We start from the raw sequence: 19,788 nt of genomic DNA on the forward strand, positions 1-19,788 counted from the left end.
TCATGGAAAACACTGCAGACACTGACAGTTCATTCATGCAATGCGTTTGTTTTGACACAGGTGTCAGCCATCAGCCTAATGACTCAGCGGGGTGCCCGGACATGACGTCAGAATCGAAGTGGCCTGGGAGTTTGAAGGCTGGTGCAGTGGTTCCCAAACTGTGGGTCAGGACTCCCAGGGGGTGTTAAATAGTGTTAAATAGCTCTATATTATGATAGTACTCAGTAAAAGGAGTCTCCCAGGTCTCTCCAGCTCTTTATTAAACAGAAAATGCATTTTCAGTGCTCTCTCTCTTAAATTGTGCTCTTCTTAATTGGCTTACATTTTGTCACCTACCTGAAAATGTACAATATTCTGTTTACTAAAGAGCTGGAGAGACCCCTGTGACCAAACAAACGCTCTGTAGCAATGATTACTATCAGAACACATTACTTTGACCTTTTTAACAAAAAATATCAAAAAATATCACTTACCCTACCTTTAATGTGCAACATTGTTTTCTCACTCAACAGTAAACAAACCAACATACAGGGTATCTGCACATTTCTAAAGTTACAATTCAATTGCTTTTTTTACCTTTTTAATAACAAATTGGTCAAATTGTCAAATATTATGTAAGAAAGAGGCAAACATTGTTCGATCTAGAAGCTCACAACTTGTAGATCGGGTATTTTCACAATATTTATCTGTGGAACCGAGTCAAAGTAAATGTAATGCCTACAACTCTATCAGATCAGGTCACGGCCTGAAAAGTTTGGGAACCCTTGGGCTAGTGCACCTGCTGTCAGTGGTGGAAAAAGTACTCAACTTTTTTTTTACTACTGCAACGTAGAAACACTCTGTTACAAGTAAAAAAGTCTGGTAATCAAACTTTAGTAGAGTAAAAGTACAAAAGTATTGTCATCAAAATTATACTTAAAGTACCAAAAGGAAAAGTACTCATTTTGCAGAATGTCCTGTTTCACAAGTTATCATTATGTCAAAAAAATATTTGGAAAATAGCAGATCTACAAGCTCTACAAGCTTGTAGATCTACAAGCTCACAACGAGACGCATCGCGACGTGTTGTGAGCTTGTAGATCTGCCATTTTCAAATGGCCAAAGTTTAAATAGGGCTGAAGTAGTTAATGTATGTTTTGTAATAATAATCTAAATCTACAAAGTAACTAGTAAGTTCATACAGTATGTGCATGTGCGTGCGCTGCTCTTTTATTTGCATGTCAAGGATTCTTTAAAACAAACGTAGGCTAAGTTCACCCAAACAATTACTTATCCGAGTCCCACCAGAGACACCGCAGGTCATCAAATTATTGGCTTAGGAATGTGACAAAAACAAAAGAATCTCCATGAATTCAAGGCTTCATGGGGTGTGTAATTGATGGAAAATAAGTCATTTTATGGGTGAACTACGAGCTCCTTTAACCACACTGCTCAGTGGGTCTTATCATTCTAATAGCATATGCCTATATTAGGGGAATTAAGTGTGATTAATTCTGAGCCACTTTCCTAAATTTCAAAACATGTGTGTGTGTGTGGGAGAGAGAGAGTGACAGACAGCATTTTTAACTCCTCGTGATAATTTATGAAGAGTAACAGAAGGCATACAAATGTAATTCTGTTTCACTTTTTGACATTAAATACCAGTTGCTACTTGTCAAGTCAGTCACCTGAATACAAATCAAATCACTGTTGTAGACTGATGACCGCTTTCTTTCTTTTTTTAAACAACTCAGACAATTCTAATCAGAGTAGAGGCAATGGATCATATGTTAGCTTGGTTTTGTTTAAATAAGTAGTAGTCCTCACATGGTCCAACCTTCCAAAAATGAGACAAAAAGTTTAATGAAAGGTAAACAACAGACATGTGTTTTTGTAAATTATTTTCTTTTACAAAAGCTACACATTTTTAGTTAAAAACGTAAATGTTCAAATGCAGTTCATATTTGTAAAATATCTGAACATAAATGATGTTGTTTATCTCGTGCTGTTCATCTTATCTTGCATACTTTTTTTTGCTCATTTTTATTAAGGCTGGCGATCATTCAGGAGGGGAGTGCATATGATCCAAATACAAGCTTACATTCTATATAAACTGTTAATTTTACAATTAATAAAGTCATTAGTTAAATGTAAAGTGCTAGGCAAAGGTTACTTGCTCAACCAGTCTAGAATAATTCAAGCTTAGTATAAGTATACATCTGTTCATGTCCGTAACGTAAGACATTCCACCAAAGGCTGTGTGATTCAATGTTTCCCCTGCCATTTAGTATAGCCAGAGCAAATCTTTTCTATTATTATATATATCCATTATTCTCTTCTATTAGTCATTGCAGCAGCGACTTGCTTCATGCTCAATTTCTCAGTTTACATCTCTGATCATTTCATTGTGTGTTTTGAAGGAGTGACATGTTGTTCTTTAATTCATGAACTTGAGAATCACACTGACAACTCATCTGGTGCTATTTTAGAAAAATCGTGAAAATCTTTGAATATATATATTTTCAATGCATCTGGGGGTCCCTGGAACAAAATATTTTACAAATGTTCGCTTTAAAAATATATATATTTAAAGATCTGCACAGATTTTCACAATAAAAAAAATAGCAGATCTACAAGCTCATAGTGCGACACTATGAGCTTATACATCTGCTATTTTTGAATAGCCAAAGAAATCGAAAATGACTGAGATGCGTCCCCGGATTGAATGGGTTAAGTTCTATATACTTTGTCAAGTAATATAGGTGTCAAGATAGCCATCAATGTTTTGAAAAAAAGGGTCTTTTTGAAAAGTTGACAATTTCTGAAAATGTTCATCAAAGATAGGGATGCCAGGTTGAAAGTGGTGAAGAAATTGCGTGAGAAACCCTGATGTGATTCCATGTGTTTGACGACCCAATATAGAAGCACAAAGTCTTTCATCGTATTGTTCCCGATCCCTTTTCTGCATGATAATGACTTGGCAAAATGTCTTGGACCAACAGGAGCAAACTGCTGAAGAAATCACTGGGTCATACATCCAGACTGCCGCTGTGACTCCGTTTCAATCCACTTCTTCTCCACCTCCACCTAATGGGACAGATTAATATCACAAATCATGTAGGTTAATATCACAAATCATGTAGGTTAATATCAAGACACAAATCATCACTGTCTGTCAGGCAGGCAGGAATGTTGTATCTCCATATTTCATCTTTTTTCATTTTATACTGTGTCACAGACCAAAGATGTGAAAATAGCCCATCTACAAGCTCATGAGGATATAGGGATGCCACGGTTGAAAGTGGTTAAGTCTGTCTTAAGGCTTTTATAAATGTTTAAGCAATGAAAAATATTATCAAGAGCTTGTGATTAAATAATAACTAAATTGGATGCATTAGAAAGGAGTCTTCAACGTTTTTCAGGCCAAGGACCCCCTAGCTGAGAGAGAGATGAAGCAGAGACCTCGTCTATATTGTATAAAATCAATAACTTGTAGATCTGCTATTTTTTGGCTAAAGTTCTCCTCAGAAAAGGGATACTAGGGTTCAAGGTGGTTAATGTAAAAAAAAAAATCATATCACAAAAAGATTTGGCGGCCCCCCTGTAGTAACTTTGAGGACCCCCTAGGGGTCCCGGACCCCCTGTCGAGGACCCCTGCATTAGAACACATCTTTTTTCCACTTCCTGAAAAGTAGCAGTTTTGGACACACAGGTTTCCACAAGACAGAACAAAATCATTGTTCTGAAGAAGATAAAAAAAATAAAAATAAAGTTTAATGTTAGGCTATATGTATATCAAAGCATCAACTCTGATGATGACGTGTATGGTGGAAAGTAACTAAGTACATTTACTTAAGTACTGTACTTAAGTACAATTTTGAGGTATTTGTACTTTAATGGAGTATTTCCAATTTCCAATACTTTTACCTCTACTCCACTACATCTCAGAGGCAAATATTGTACTTTTACTCCACTACAATTATTTGAAAACTTTAGTTACTAGTTACTTTTCAGATATAAATTATTATATTATAAAACATACATTAACCACTTTAGCCCTATTTTATACCTAGGCTATTTGAAAATAGCAGATCTACAAGCTCACAACGCGTCGCGATGCGACGCGTTGTGAGCTTGTAGATCTGCTATTTTCAAACATTTAGTACTTTTACTTTTGGTACTTTAAATACATTTTAATACCAATACCTTTGTACTTTTACTCAAGTACATTTTGAATTCCGGACTTTTACTTTTTACTTCTACAGTGCAGTATTGATACTTTTACTTAAGTAAAACATTTGAGTACTTTTTCCACCACTGCACGGTGTATATATATACAGTATATCAGACATCTTACCTGACAGTGATACCGTGTCCAGCTCGTCACGTTCTTCTGAGGCTGGATGTCGTTCACCGTGCCCAGAGACTTGATCCTGGTCTGTGACACGACCGCTCCCATGATTTCACATTCCATGGTGACAAACGGGTACCAATCACTGGGGATCTCCTGATCTGACCCCAGCTCTAGCTTGCAGGAGAATGAATGGGGATGATCCACTGCTGCCCATGAGAACAAAAGAACATAACATGCAGTTAGCATATTGTACCACTAAGTGGCACACATATCTCAGGAAAGTATGGGAAGACATGTTCCAAGTGACTTGTGATTGTTGTAGTGTAACATTTTGACCATGCAGCAGTGTTGATTTAAAACTATGACGAAAAATGTTCGTCGACTACCTTTTTTCACTGACAAAAACTAAATAAAAACTAAGCTGTGATGACTAAAACTAAGACTAAATATATTGACAGTTTTGTCAACAAATAAAAACTAGACTAAAATGATAGGGAGTGACTAGTGGAGAACAGATCCAGTAGAACTAAAAGACAAGTTGTTTTATTTTTGGTTGCGTGTGGGTGTTGCGCTCTGAAAATAGCAGATCTACAAGTTCACAACGCGTTGCAGGGCACTTGTAGATCGGCTATTTTCAGCATGCAACCAAGTGTAAAATCAGCCATTACGATGCCATCAAGGCACCGCCAAAATACATTTTAGTCGACTAAATCAACTGTAGATTTAGTCAACTAAAACTAGATAAAAACTAAAACATTTCAGATGACTAAAATATGACTAAAACTAAATGGAATTCGATTCAAAAGACTATTGACTAAAACTAAATCTGCTGTCAAAATCAACACTGCCTTGCAGAAATTGATTTCTTACCCGTATTCTTCGCAGGCAGTCTGTCGATCCTCCAGACGATCGCTGAGTATACATTCTCGTACTTGACGGTGCCGATCGACACCTGCATGACAGGCTGAGACTCTGCAGCGCTGACTGCGCCCAGGCAGGCGTTTCTGTTCATACGAGCCTTGAGCGACCTCTGTCGCAGCAGGGCCACCGTTTGTGACACTTTGACCCAGTCGCCTGGCACCGGCACGCGGATCACTGCGTTCTCACAGAGCGGCTGCATGTCAGAGGTTCCCGCAAAAGTCGCCGACATGTTCAGGAAAGCCTGGAGCTCTACATAGGCCCCTTGTACGGTGACCACGGCCTTGACCGAGAAAGGCAGCTCCGTGCATCCCAACGCTACGGTTTTGTATCGCATCAGTTCCACCCGACAAGCATCGGGAGGAGAGAATTTAATGAGACGGGACCTCTGAAACTCCACCTCGTTGATGCATTTGTGAAAGTGGCAGTCTGCCATCTCCATCCAGATCTCGTTGTCTTCCTCGGATCCATAACTGGAGTCAAACCGGAGCAGCCCCAGGTCGTTCAGTGCCAGGAAACAATCAGCATCTTCACTTAGAAACGCCAGGCAGTGGATCTGCGTGAAGGCCGCTCGTCCCATGACTCCACCGGCTTTATCCAGCTGTACCCACATGTGATCGGTGATCTGCAGCGACAGCTCCTGCTCCTCGTAATGACGTCTCTGTGGGTGCGGCGTGGACAACTTAAAGATCTCCTCCTCCATGGCGACCAGCAGGTCCTCCATGTCGCCGTGCTCCGTGGTGCCGAACTTGAGCAGCTGCTCGATCTCGGCCTCGTGCGTCACCTCCAGCTTGGGATGGTAGCGCTTCTTCTCCGCGTACGAGAAGTGCTCCACTTTAACCGAGAGGATCTTGCGGGGCTCGCCGTAGCTCTCCAGCTTGAGCTCGGAGAGCCGGCACTGCGGCAGGAGCTGGAACTCCTTGAACGGCTTCTCCAGCCCTCGCTCGTAGTACATCTGCAGCACGCCGCCCGGGAGCAGGCGCAGGAAGATCGGGCCCCACTGTCGGGAGGACATGCGGTTCTTTTTTTCCGGGATCCTGAGCATCAAAGACCAGCCGTCTCTCTTCTGGCTACGGAACAGACCTTGGGGAACGAACTGCGATGGACCCTCCCTCACCTCCGTGCTGCTCGGATCTGTTTTGCAACTTAGCTGTCTCTCACCACCATCTCGTACCGTCTCTGCTTCGTCGTCTTTCTCCGCTCGAAGCCCCTCCAGCTTGTGGCAAATGTACGAGTAGGAGCTCTGGATTTGGTCTCGCGGTGGCTCGGCGCCATCTTTAGTCCGGATGAAGAAACGCGGCAGGCTCTGGGTCTCACATTCTGAATCCGAAGAGGAGCTCCCCACGTCGACTCCCTGGCCGGCTCCCTCCCAGAAGGGGTTGAAGTGTCCCGAGTCTCCCTGGAAAGAAGGGAAAGGGTTTGGTCCATCTGATGGTTTATTATTCAGGACCTGTGGACTGTCCTCTGGGCCCGGAGAGGACATGGATATGGCAGATGTGCTGGAAAAGCTGTGGGAGACATTGTTCGTTTCCCACGAACCATAGTGAAACGGGGAGGCAGTGCTGGGATTGGCGCTCACAGGAGTGCAGAAGGGAGTGTTGCATGGCACACAGGAACTTCCGTTAAGACCTGAATGTATTTGAGGGGATTCCAGGGAGCTGTTGAAGCTCCAGGACGACGGATCGCCATTAATGGGAGGGAGAACCAGCTTCAGACCATTAGGACGGGGTATCGATCCTTTGTTTGACCCTGATGATGAAGACGGGGGTTTTTGAGGGGATGACACAGGTGTGCTCTCGTCGTCGAATGTCACCCAGTTTGAGTTGTTCATTGCGGAGATTGTCTGGAGACCCAGGTTCAAAACAACAGCTCTGCCTTTGCTGGATTAATCCTCACCCTCATCAGAGGCCCACGTGTCTGTAAGAGAAGAAAATGGCATAATTTAGTACCTTTTATTTTAATATTTGAGTACACATCTGTAATTTCCCTGTGATACTTTTCACATTGTAATGTACATAGGCTAGTATGGAGATAATCCAACTTGCAGATGATTCAAAAAAGGCAATGCACTTCCAATAAATAAAAACAATGCTCTTTCATTTATGTATATTTTCAGGTTCATACCATTGAGGTTCAGATGAAAAATATTAAAGGGATAGTTCACCCCCAAAATGATTTTTTTTCTATCTTTTGTTGCATTCCTAAGCCAATAATTTGATGACCGGCGGTGGCTCCGGTAGAAGACTCAAAGTGTCAACTTTGAGTCTCCTACCGGAGACATTAGCATCTTTCCGCCGTTCAAATTATTCGCTTAGAAATGCGACAAAAACAAAGAAATCTCCATGAATTCAAGGCTTCATGGGGTTTGTAATTGATAGAAAATAAGTTCTTTTTTGGGGTGAACTATCCCTTTAAACAAGTGATCTTTAATCAATTGACAAGTTAAATTGCTAGTTAATGTTCAAAGAATCTTCAAAGTGAATTTAAGAGTTAAGATGCGTCTGAAAATGCCACGCTTTGAAAATTGCTTGGTAAACCTACTCTAAAAAAAGTACTTCTGTGGGGAAAACCGCTGCATACAGTGCAACCAGCATGCATTAACCAGCATGCAGTGAACTGTGAGAAGTAGGCTATAGGGCAGAACAGCTGGTGCTGCATGAGGCTTTGGAAGAGGGACCACAGCTGGCTGAATATGGGACACGCTACCGTGCACTGTAATACCAGAGACAATTATTTGTTTTTACAAAGCTTTGTACAGTACATACATAGCTCTAAATCTTATCCCAGCAGAGAGGCAAAAATAAAATGTCATGCTGAAACGAGAAATACCTCAGGTACTGTACAATAATCATTACCACAGAGGGAAGGGAGTAAACATCTAAATGCTATCTTGCAATTAAGACCGGGAATGCATCTGTGTCATTTTAAGATTTCTTTGGCTGTTCAAAAATAGCAGAAATGTGTGCAAATCTTTGAATATACATTTTTAAATCAAGATATATTTAGCAACGTTTAAAAATAGTTTTAAAAATGTTTTAGAAGACTGGACTGGATTAGACTGGATTTAGAAGACATTTGTAGAATCCCCCAGAAGCAAAGATTAGAGTTAACTCTATAACTGCCAAAGACGTTTATAAACGTCTTTGAGAAATTAGCTGTTGCCTGCCAAAGACGTTTAAAAACGTCCTGGAAAAAAAAAAAAAAAAAAAACTTTTTTCAAAAAAAAAAAAATTCTAAAAAGATTCTCTAATTATTTAGTATTGACACCTTTTCGATATTCCAAACGAATAAGGAGATAACAATTTCCAAAGATTTGCTGCTCCATCCACTTCAATGTTAAAATTGAAACGGACAAACAATTCACAATGTTTTTTGGTTTGAAACCACTGGTTTTGAGCTATTTTCAAACATCAAACAACACATGACAACAAGGTCAAATTGACCTCGTTGACATTTGTGAAACCACACCTGAATCTCATCTGTGATTAGAAATTTTCTGGGGATCAATCATACTTGAGAAAGATATTTTGTGGCTATGCGAAAAGGTACCAAAATCGGTCAAAACCCTGGCAGAGGCTACAGACTGTTCTGAAAAAACTCTGGCAGGGTAAGAGTTAAAAATGTTATATATAGAACAAAAATATAAACAATATATATATTCAAAGATTTGCACCCATTTTCCACAATTTGTCAAAAAATTGCAGATATGCAAGCTCATAGTGCGGCACTCACCGAGTACCGCACTATGAGAGCTTGTAGATCTGCTATTTTTTATTTTATTTTAGCCAAAGAAATCAAAAAATGACACAGATGCGTTCCCGCCTTTAATTAATGGGTTAATTCTCTTGCTAATCATTCGACCGCATAGTCAAAATAACTGTCAGCCTTTGATGTGTTGTTGGAAACATGGCAAACACCAGGCACTTGGGGCCACAGACGCAGCCGCTTTCAAAAGAGTTGAAAAACCACATCTCAGAGATAGGGCTATATGAGAAATTAGTTGAAAGTGTAAAGCCACAATTACAGCCTCTTCACCCCTTTCATCACGCAGCCTTGCATGAAGACAACCAGTGGCGTCCCTCTCCCTATAGCTAATGATAAACAGGAAACCACAAGCTCTGATTCTGGGTCATGTGCTAGAAATGCATCATACATACAAAGCGAAAATAACAGATTTTCAGCTGAACAACGTGACACAATGAGTCATGGTTCTTTTTTTTCCCAGTTCAAAATCAGTTATTTCCAGCGGTCATGGCAGACAAAATACTGCCACTCCTCTCCCCATCTTATTATAGTCACTTGACTGGTTCTGAAAGCCAAGAAGAAAAGGTGAGGTCACCCGGCCCTTTATTGTGCTGAGGCCCACTTCCAGTGCACTGAGTCTGTAACTCAAGTGGAGGAAGCAGAGAAAATGAGAGGCTGTGCTGCATCTAGAGGACAAATGAGACATTCCAGGCATTCCTTGGGGACAAGGAGCTTTCACACAGGAAATACCAGCCTACTCTGTTCCTCACAAGTGTTATCTTAATTACTTTTTTTTAAATAACATTTCAAAAATGTTTCAAGAATTGATCAAATGTGGTCTTGCTTATCATCATTGCCTAACTAACTCATTGGTTCTCAAAGTGGGGTCCGGGGACCCCCAGGGGTCCTTGAGGGAGTTCCAGGGGGTCCCCAGCTAAATGTGTTAATACATTTTAAGCCCTTTATCCATATGTTATGCGTTGGCTATTCAAAAATAGCAGATCTACAAGCGTGACGCGCTGCGAGCTTGTACATCTACATCTACTACTTTAGAACATTTTTCCAAAAAAAGCGTTGGAAGAATTTTACTTTTGCATTTTTTAACACAAATCTTCTATTCAGGGGGTCCCTGGCACAATACATTCACAGATGGGGGTCCTCCTTGGGCACCAAAAAGTTTGAGAACCACTGGCCTTACTAACCAAATGTGACTATAAGAAGACACGAGTAACAAACCTCAGCAGCAGTGATGATTATGGATGTATTGGGTTATGATGAATGATTATGGGTTATGTTATGGCCCATTAATAGAACTGTCTGTTATTTTATGTTCAAGTGGTCAAATTGAACTATATCAATTGAACAACAACCAATAAAGCAATCCAAAAACACAACAGCTTGCATTTTTAGTTGTGCCGCCACTGCTAAGACAAATAGAGCAGTGGTTCTCAAACTTTTTCATGTCAAGGACCCCCAAATTGACACTTATTAGCCCACGGACCCCCCATTTCAAAAGATATGCCAGGGACCCCCATAAGAGAAGATTTTTTAACGGCTCTAGCAGTGATTCTCAACCATTTTAATTTAAAGGACCCCCAGTTTGACATGCATTTAGGGCTACAGACCCCCATTTAATGGCATTTCTATCACTGCAATTTATATTATAAAATCTATGTCAATTTAACTCTGAGAGTGTACAAATGGAACCAAATGGACCCATTTGTACACTCTCAGAGTTACAGACCCATAAGGGTCCATTTTGGTGCCTAATCTATCATTTAGCTGGGGACCCCCTGGAACTCCCTCAAGGACCCCTGGGGGTCCCCGGACCCCACTTTGAGAACCAATGAAATAGAGACTCTCCATAACATTTAGCCTCAGAGTCAGAGATGCAATGCAATGAGTGGAGAAATCCAATGGGAATGGATGGATGGATGGCATTTATAGTCAGCTGTTGCGTGGCACTCACTCACTCACTCAATAACTTCACAGCTTGTTTTCAAAACTAGAGCAAAACTCCATTGATTCAATTGTTAAAGAGAAATCACGATGGCGTGAAAAGTAGCCTAGAAGCTACATCACCAGTAAAGAAGTTGTGTAATAATAACTTAATCTGTAACATTTCCAGTGGTGGAAAGTAACTAAGTACATTTACTCAAGTACTGTACTTAAGTACAATTTTGAGGTATTTGTACTTTACTTGAGTATTTCCAATTTCCAATACTTTTACTTCTACTCCACTACATCTCAGAGGCAAATATTGTACTTTTACTCCACTACAATTACTTGAAAACTTTAGTTACTAGTTACTTTTCAGATATAAATTATGATATAATGAAACATACCTTAATCACTTTAACCCTATTTTATACCTAGGCTATTTGAAAATAGCCGATCTACAAGCTCGCGCGTCGCTTGTAGATCTGCTATTTTCAAATATTTAGTACTTTTACTTTTGGTACTTTGAGTACATTTTGATGCCAATACTTTTGTACTTTTACTCAAGTACATTTTTAATTCTGGACTTTTACTTGTAACAGAGTATTTTTATTTTGCAGTATTGGTACTTTTACTTAAGTAAAGAATTTGAGTACTTTTTCCACCACTGCTCTAGGCCAGGCCTACCATTCTTTGGCACAGAAACCGCCCGTTTGTTTTGATGTTCAATCTCTGTGTAAACTTTGTCTCGTCGGCCGTTTACATTGTAGCGGTTTAGACTGACAATGTATCCATTTACAGCAGCAACAAGTCTGACCTAATAACTTCAGCAATATCTTACAAGAGTGACCCAAAATACTCGTTTTTTGGGGGGGGGGGGGGTTTGTTACGTTACTCATAGATCTAGATGTGGGACAAGAACAAAAAGGCGAAACAGTACTCACACACAGATACACGACTGTAGCCTATGAGATCAGGGCATGTCTATCTCGGTTTAGAGAGAAACATCTTGATCTCTGATGATGTCGGACGATTTTTCCTCAAAATGGCAGCAGAGCAGCGGAAAAAAATCTGTGGAGTAAGTTAATAGCTGTGCAGAGTTGTGGTCCGTGTTGGAACGGGACGGGATGGGACAGCCCTGTCAGGGAATGGACTGACTGGAGGAGGTGATGAACTCTACTCCTCCCTCTCTCACTTCATTAGCCTGTGGCCGGTTAAAGGGACACTGCATGTTTTCTTTCTGGTTAAAGGGACACTAAATGTTTTTTTCTTTCTGGTTAAAGGCACACTAAATGTTTTCTTTCTTTAAGAAGGAACATGTGTCTTTCATAAGATTGTTTTTCTTATGATTGCAATATAATTACAGTGGTGGGAAAAGTACACACATTTTTTTTAACTTAAGTAAAAGTATCAATTCTGCAAAGTAGAAATACTCTTTTGAAAATAGCAGATCTACAAGCTCACAATGCATTGCATCCAGAGTCCAAGACGCGTTGTGAGCTTGTAGATCTGCTATTTTCAAATGGCCGAAATGCATATAGGGCTGAAGTGGGTATTTGTTGTAATAATAATAAAAATCTACAAAGTAACTAGTAACTAAAGTTTTCAAATAATTGTAGTGGACTAAAAGTTAAATATTTGCCTCTAAGATGTAGTGGAGTAGAAGTAAAAGTTTTAGAAATTGGAAATACTCAAGTAAAGTACAAATACCTTAAAATTGTACTTAAGTACAGTACTTGAGTACATGTACGATGTACTTAGTTACTTTCCACCACTGGATATTGCACTTTCAGGCACTACTTATCAATGGAAGAGCAGGGCAACACCTCCAACCGCACTGTCTGATGTGCTATAGTTATATTATATTAACGTTATAACGTTTTATTCATTAAAATCTCTCCGGAGCGGATTGAAGCTTTGATCTATATTCTATCGCAGATTCCCACTGTTAGCTTTAAGATCCATTCTTTGTGAACAATATTTATATATATTTTTTCTGATTTTTTTCTTTTGTTTGTACATATAGTGTTATTTTTTTCTGTATTTTTGTGTTGATATTTGAACTGCTTGGTTGCTACTATATATGTCTATGAATTGAATACCAAGGACCCCAATGGAAACAAAACCGCAAGGACTTTTTGGGACAGACCTTTTAGACAAAGTATTACAAATGTAATTGTGCCGTTAAAATGTTTTGCCTAATAAAACATTCAAGCAATCAATCAATATGCACCATTCTTTTTTGTTTTATCTCAATTGTTAGTCAGTAGTAACCCACTACGAACACAAGCATTCAATTTGATCAAACCTTTTATTTTTCCACATATTAATTATGTGCTTATTGAGTATATAACAATATCAGTATTACTTTTCATTATGTTTTAGGAGGCGAGGGCAAACCTTTGGGGTTTGCTGGTGACAACTGGCAATTAAAGTTAAAAACAAAGTGACTGAGCTGCTCAAAGCCAGTGTTGAGGGCAGGCCTCGTTTCTTTTTTTTCTAATCCAGTGGTTCTTAACCCTTTAAGACCGCGAACGCATCTGTGTCATTTTAAGATTTCTTTGGCTGTATAAAAATAGCAGATCTACAAGCTCGCTACGAGCTTGTAGATCTTTTTTATTGTGAAAATGTGTGCAAATCTTTAGGTTGAATACTTTTTTAAAGCGAAAGTTTTTAACTCAAATCTTATCACTAAAAAAAAAAAGGGTTTTCAAACTTTTTGTCAAGGACCCCCAAAATAATGTATTTGTCCGCGGACCCCCTCCCATCTAAAAATATTTTGTTCCAGGGACATGATTTTTCGAAAAAATAGCAGATCTACAAGCTCATAGCGCGGCGAGTGCCACGCTATGAGCTTGTAGATCTGCTATTTTTGAATAGCCAAAGAAACCTTAAAATGACACACATGCGTTTCCTTCCCGGCCTTAAAGGGTTAATATAATGGGGACCAGGGACCCCCAGGGTTCCTTGAGGGGTCAGCAGTGGACCCTTAACCCATTAAAGCCCTGAAACCGATTCTACAAATGTCTTCTAAGTCCCAACAGTTTTCACAAAAAGCATATGTTTCTGCAGTATATCAGTGGTTCTCAAACTTTTTTATAATTGTCAAGGACCCCCAAAATTATATGTATTTGGCCGTGGACCCCCCCCCCCCCGATCTGAAAATATTTTGTTCCAGGGACCCCCAGAAGCAAAGATTGGAGTTAAAATGTTCGCTTTAAAAGAACACACACTTTTCACAATTTAAAAGAAATGGCCAAAGTGTAAAATGCTTTTTTTTTGCTCAAATCTAAAAATGACACAGATGCGTTCCCGGTCTTAATGGGTTACAGGTCTGTAACTATGGGAGTTAGGGGGGGTCTTTGAAATTAAAAACTTTGAGAACCACTAATTCTTGTACAACAACCGAACCCAGAGATCTAAGTTCAAACTTAGCCTAGTTATAGCTAAAAAAAAACATTTAGACCAGGAAAGTATATCTGTGTCATTTTAGATTTGACTATTCAAAAATAGCAGATCTACAAGCACTATGAGCTTGTAGATCTGCTATTTTTAGAAAATAGTGAAAATGTGTGCAAATCTTTAAATATATATTCATACAATTTTCTTTAACATTTGTAACATATTTTTGTTCCAGGGACCCCCAGAAGCAAATATTTGAGTTATATATATATATATATATATATATATATATATTCAAAGATTTGCACACATTTTCACGATCTTTCAAAAAATAGCAGATCTACAAGCTCATGAGCTTGTATATCTGCTATTTTTGAATAGCCAAAGAAATCTAAAAATGACAGATACTTTCCCGGATTGAATGTGTTTAAGCTATAACTAGGCTAAGTTTGAACTTAGTGAGAGGTGGTGCACCTGGCCCCAGATGTACTAATAACTGTACTCTGCACAGGGTACAGGATAGACTAGAGCAGGGGTCTTCAACAGGGGGTCCTCAGAGCTACTACAGGGGGTCCGCCAAATCTTTGTGTGATAGGATCATGTTTTTTTTACATTAACCACTTGAACCCATAGCAAGCACTATTCCGAGTGGAACATTAGGCAAAAGTATAGCAGATCTACAAGCTCACACAACGTAGATCGGCTATTTTTGGCAAAGGGGTTTGGTGTAGGGGGGAAAAAAAGAGCGGACCAAGTATTGACGGTTCAAGCGGTTAAATGTCTGAAAATACACATTAATCCAACACACACTGATGATAGTGCTGTCAAAAGTCTATGAAGCTATCTATGAAATCTATGAAAAAGTTTAATCTGCAACACACACATTTTATACAATATGTAGTGGGGGGTCCCTGCTTCATCTCTCTCTCAGATAAGGGGTCCTTAGCCTGAAAACGTTGAGGACCCCTGGACTAGAGGGCGATTCATAATTAAGTTGCGTGCCAGTGTTGTGCACTGAAAATATGAGCCTATCTACAAGCTCAATCAATCGCATCGCAGCATGGGTGTTGTGAGCTTGTAGATCAGCTATTTTTGGTGCATGACCAACATAGCAAAAGTACAACTCAGGCTTAGATTGTCCACACACCCACCACAGGGGCATAACGGCAGGTAAGTTCCAAGACAATGAATCACCTATAACATTGGTTCTCAAAGTGGGGTCTGGGGACCCCCAGGGGTCCTTGGAGGGGTTCCAGGGGTTCCCCAGCAAAATGCGTTAATATGGCGTCACAATAATTTTAGCCTTTTACATTTTTCAAAAATAGCAGATATACAAGCTCATAGCGTGGCACCGAGTGCAGCGCTATGAGCTTGTAGATCTATTTTTGAAAAATCGTGAACATTAATGCAAACCTATATATTTTTTTTCAAGCGAACATTTGTAACCTCTTTGCCTCTGGGGGGTCCCTGGAACAACATATTTGAGATGGGGGTCCGCGGCCAAATACATATCATTGGGGTTCGTTGGCATGAAAAAGTTTGAGAACCACTGACCTATAAGAGTTCCAAAATGTAGTTGTATAGTTGTACTTTTCTGGGTTTTTGTTTGTTTTATGGAAAATAGACATTTTTAACTTCTGAATAAATGCCTTTGTTGTATAATCCTTTACAAAAACGTATACAATAAAATAATGTATAATCATTAATTGAAAAGAGCGTATATTCACATCAACCCTTTTTATCCATATACGATAGAACATTGACTATTGTGCTACACAAAATGTTCTAAGTGCACATCCATGTACTTTTGGTGATAGAACTACCATTGTTAGAGCAAAGTTCACACAAAGACAAATCAGACACCAGTTCATGAACTCTCTAGCTTGTCCGTCCTGTTGCTTTCCTCTAGGTAAACAGTGAAACGCTGCTTAGACTGCAGACACGTTTCCTTTAGCATCCAGAGGACAGGAAGGACAACAACATGAGGAATGAATTCAAGTGTCTGTGTAAATGGTTCATTCTGTTGGAGAAAAAAAAAAACGTAAGTTTGTGGTGTGCCTGATTTATACTTTGTTGCACGACGGTGACACCTGCCAATAATAGCCTATATCTTGTAGGGCAGTGGTTCTCGACCTTTTCAGGCCGTGACCCCCCCAAAAAAATCATATTTGAACTGGGGACCCCCCACCCTGACAAGCACTTGGAATGTAGGAGTTGAGGCATTACATTTCGTTTGACTCCACAGATAAATAGTGAAAATAGCAGATCTACAAGCTCACGAGGCGTTGTGAGCTTGTAGATCTGCTATTTTCACAATTATTTCCTCCTTCTTATATTATATGACAATTTGGCCAATGTTTGACCAGTTTTTATAGTATAGTTTGTTGATTACTTTTGATGCAGTAATGATCTTTTTCTTTAGGTATTAAAATGGTCTTGCAAGTCCTTAAATTGTCACTTCACTGTCATTTGGGGACCCCGACCCACAGGTTGAGAACCACTGTTGTAGGGAAGGTTGAAGTTTTTCTGGACCTGCTCTGGGTCATTCAAAGTGACACCCTATCATCCTCTTGGTGTTGTTGGGTACAGACTGCCACTTAACGGGCATGATGCCCAAAAGTTCACGATGCAGCGCGTCGTCAGCTTGTGGAATCTCCTGTTATTGGCAAGTGACACCGTCGTACGATGGAATATAAGTGAAGCAGAAGGGCGATTATATGTCGCTAATATAGGCCCTAATTGAGCACTTGGGCCCAAAATATTCTCCAGTTCAGTCTAAAGCTCAGTACAAAGCTCAACAATTATAGTCATCTTAGTTTGTTTGCGAAGCCTGGTGCGACAGACACACGATTAAGACAAAACACACTTTTTGTCTGAAAGAATGAAAAACCAACATACACACAATTGCTCGCACCGACTTTTCCTCGTATCACGTTTGTCCATAGATTAGCAACAGCAACACAATCTTATTTCAATGTTTTCTGTCAATCCCCACACACACACACATTAAACAGAGAGAAAAAACACACGCCACAGTAATCAACAGGGTTTGGTCTTCAAGTCTTCACTTCAGATAAGCATTAAGCGAGGCTTCAACTGTCTATCCGTCCTCGGGGAAGAAGAGCTTTTGTGTGTTCCCACCCTGCCGTGGCCACGAGGTCAAGCAGCTGCTTCCCTGAAGTTTCAGGAAGCCTTTTTACAAATTATGTCATAGTTGTCATAGTTAGTTGCTGTAAAAAGGGGAAAGAAAAACAAAAAGACTCTTCCTCATGTCAGGCATTTTCAACCTCCTCCCACCCCATCTGTGTGGCCACTGTGCGACAGACAGTGGAGAGAGCCGAGGGTGTGGTACTAGCTCCTCCTCCCTGTGGTTTTGGTGGTGATGGTAGTAGTCGTCACACAGGTCTCTACTGGGGGGCCCCCACCCACAGTTCAGGTCTTCTCTCGGGGTGCCCCGTGTGATGCCAAACAGAGCCAGCTACCCGTACAGCTCCCTAGCGTCCTTTGTTCTTTTTGGCATTTCCCTAGAAAAGGAAGAACAACAACTGAGTATTTGATATTAACCCTTTTAGACCGGGAACGCATCTGTGTCATTTTAGAGTTTTAGCTGTAGCCTATAACCATTATTTTATACTTTGGCTCTTCAAAAATAGCAGAAATGTTTTGCAAATCTTTGAAAAAATGTTTACTCAAATATTTGCTTCTGGGGGTCCCTGGAACAAAACTTGTTCATATCAAGGACCATCAAAATTATATGTGTTATATTAATATTTTTGAGAGCAAAGCTTTAAAAAATATATGTAGCCTATATTCAAAGAGTTGCACACATTTTCACGATTTATTTCAAAAATAGCAGATCTACAAGCTTGTAGCGTGCCACTCGGTGCCGCGCTATGAGCTTGTATATCTGCTATTTTTGAAGAGCCCAAAGAAATCTAAAAATGACACAGATACATTCCCGGTCTTAATGGGTAAATGATAGCATTTAAAACCGTGACTGTCAATGAAAATTCTGCTTGTATTGAGTAAAACTAATTTCTTTCCCCGTCGTTTCTCTACATTGGACTTCAAACTATTGAAAGGGGGTTGGGAGGTTTAGTTGGTTCTGGGCTAGCAGAGAGAAAAAAATATCAATATCCACACACCTTGTCTTGTCTTGTAACACTGTCTAACGCACATACTTTAACAGGCCTCTCCACTTCACCAACCTTTCCTTAATGACTTTTTCAGATGGCGCTGACAGGTGCTTTTCCCATCAGGCCAGGCAGCTGCCAACCGCCCGAAACTTTAGAATGTCACACGTTACGCGATAACGCCAAATGATCGCTCCAACTCCCAAAAGCTACTGACTGACTGTACTCAGATTTTGATGCATCTTATTCTTCCTTTAAATTTAAGATGTTTATACACTCCATAAATGCCAGACATACATAAATCCCCCCTCAGTTGTTTCTCAGCCGTTTAATGTTTTCCAGCACCAACCTGTAGTGCTATACATTCATTCCAGGGGGAAACATAGATTATTTTTGGACAAATATGTGCATTTTGAGGACCAAGTTCAAAATATTAAGCTCCTCTTGACATTTGGCTAAAAGTGATGTATGGTTTTCCAGATTGTCTGGAGGGACAGTCGTGGCGTTTTTATTTTTATAGATATATGATAGATGGGTGGGTAGATATATAACACAATATCTACAGTACATATCTGTCAAAAGGATAAAACACAATAAAGATTGAGAGCTTATTTCCATTGCGTCACTGCACAGCTGGCTGTAACATCTATGCTGTAATGTTTTGGATTTGATTTTAAAGTGGAGGCCATAGTTTATGAACTATGCTCTAAGAGGTCGCTGTGCTTGCTTCTGTTTTTACTTTACATCTCCTTTGTAAGATTGTCAGTTTTCATTAAAAACTACTAAAAGGTAATGTTATATTTTCAATAAAGTTCGTAAAACTGAAATTAGAACAGGGGCTGTATTTCAGGTTACGATAGCTGCCAGAAGTGTTTATTTTCTGGCAGCTATTATTTTCTGGCAGTTTATTTATGTGAATACACCTATGTTTTAAAAAGGAAACATTCAGGATTGAAGCTTTACATGCAAAGGAGTACACTGGGATGCAACAATCGATTATTTTCTTAGCAATTATTCGATCGATAAATTTGACTAATCGAATAATCGAGAAGCTTGTTGTTTGTTTAAAAAAAAGTATATATCAAAGAATAGATTAACCACTTAAGCATTATTTTATACTTTGTCGCACAACTGTGTCATGGCGCAAAAAAAAAAGGGAAAATAGCAAATCTAATGTACGAGATCAAAACGCTTTGCATCGCAAAATAATTCGTTATGTTCTCAAGCTTTTCGCCTAGAATGACATGCCCAAAATAGGGATCAATTGTTAAATTATAGATTTTTTATTATAATCAATTAGATCGATTAGTTCTAGTGTTG

The 19,788-nt window shown here is 39.6% G+C and overlaps 2 protein-coding genes across 3 annotated transcripts in view; both read right to left on the reverse strand.

Annotated features, from left to right (window-relative positions):
• Nucleotides 1-1,575: 1,575 nt before the first annotated feature.
• ston1 (stonin 1) lies at nt 1,576-12,054 on the reverse strand. Of its 2 annotated transcripts, none has more exons than XM_080449043.1 (4): nt 11,878-12,054; nt 5,204-7,168; nt 4,337-4,536; nt 1,576-3,066 (listed from the first exon to the last, which is right to left on the reverse strand). In XM_080449043.1, the coding sequence occupies exons 2-4, from the start codon at nt 7,080-7,082 to the stop codon at nt 3,001-3,003; spliced, it is 2,145 nt and encodes a 714-aa protein (XP_080305169.1). In that variant the 5' UTR covers nt 7,083-7,168; nt 11,878-12,054; the 3' UTR covers nt 1,576-3,000. The 2 variants fall into 2 exon arrangements, with proteins under 2 accessions (XP_080305169.1, XP_080305168.1); XM_080449042.1 differs by having other exon boundaries at nt 4,337-4,539.
• A 4,580-nt stretch (nt 12,055-16,634) lies between these two features.
• ppp1r21 (protein phosphatase 1, regulatory subunit 21) overlaps nt 16,635-19,788 on the reverse strand; it is a 35,627-nt gene continuing 32,473 nt past the window's right edge. Inside the window, exon 22 of the mRNA XM_080449041.1 lies at nt 16,635-17,859. Within this exon, the coding sequence (XP_080305167.1) occupies nt 17,830-17,859 (30 nt within the window). The 3' untranslated portion in view covers nt 16,635-17,829. The remainder of the gene's footprint in view (nt 17,860-19,788) is intronic.

The sequence above is a fragment of the Gymnoscopelus braueri genome (assembly GCF_963280865.1).
Source record: "Gymnoscopelus braueri genome assembly, chromosome: 14".
Taxonomy (NCBI): Eukaryota; Metazoa; Chordata; class Actinopteri; order Myctophiformes; family Myctophidae; genus Gymnoscopelus; species Gymnoscopelus braueri.

Bases quoted from the DNA above. Each gene is read 5' to 3' on its own strand.
- ston1 (XM_080449042.1), bottom strand. From the start codon at position 7,082: ATGAACAACTCAAACTGGGTGACATTCGACGACGAGAGCACACCTGTG. The intron at 4,540-5,203 runs GTAAGAAATCAA...TCTCATGGGCAG, and splicing joins ACTGCCTGCGAAGAATACGG to CAGTGGATCATCCCCATTCA. The intron at 3,067-4,336 runs GTAAGATGTCTG...CTGTCCCATTAG, and splicing joins GGACACGGTATCACTGTCAG to GTGGAGGTGGAGAAGAAGTG.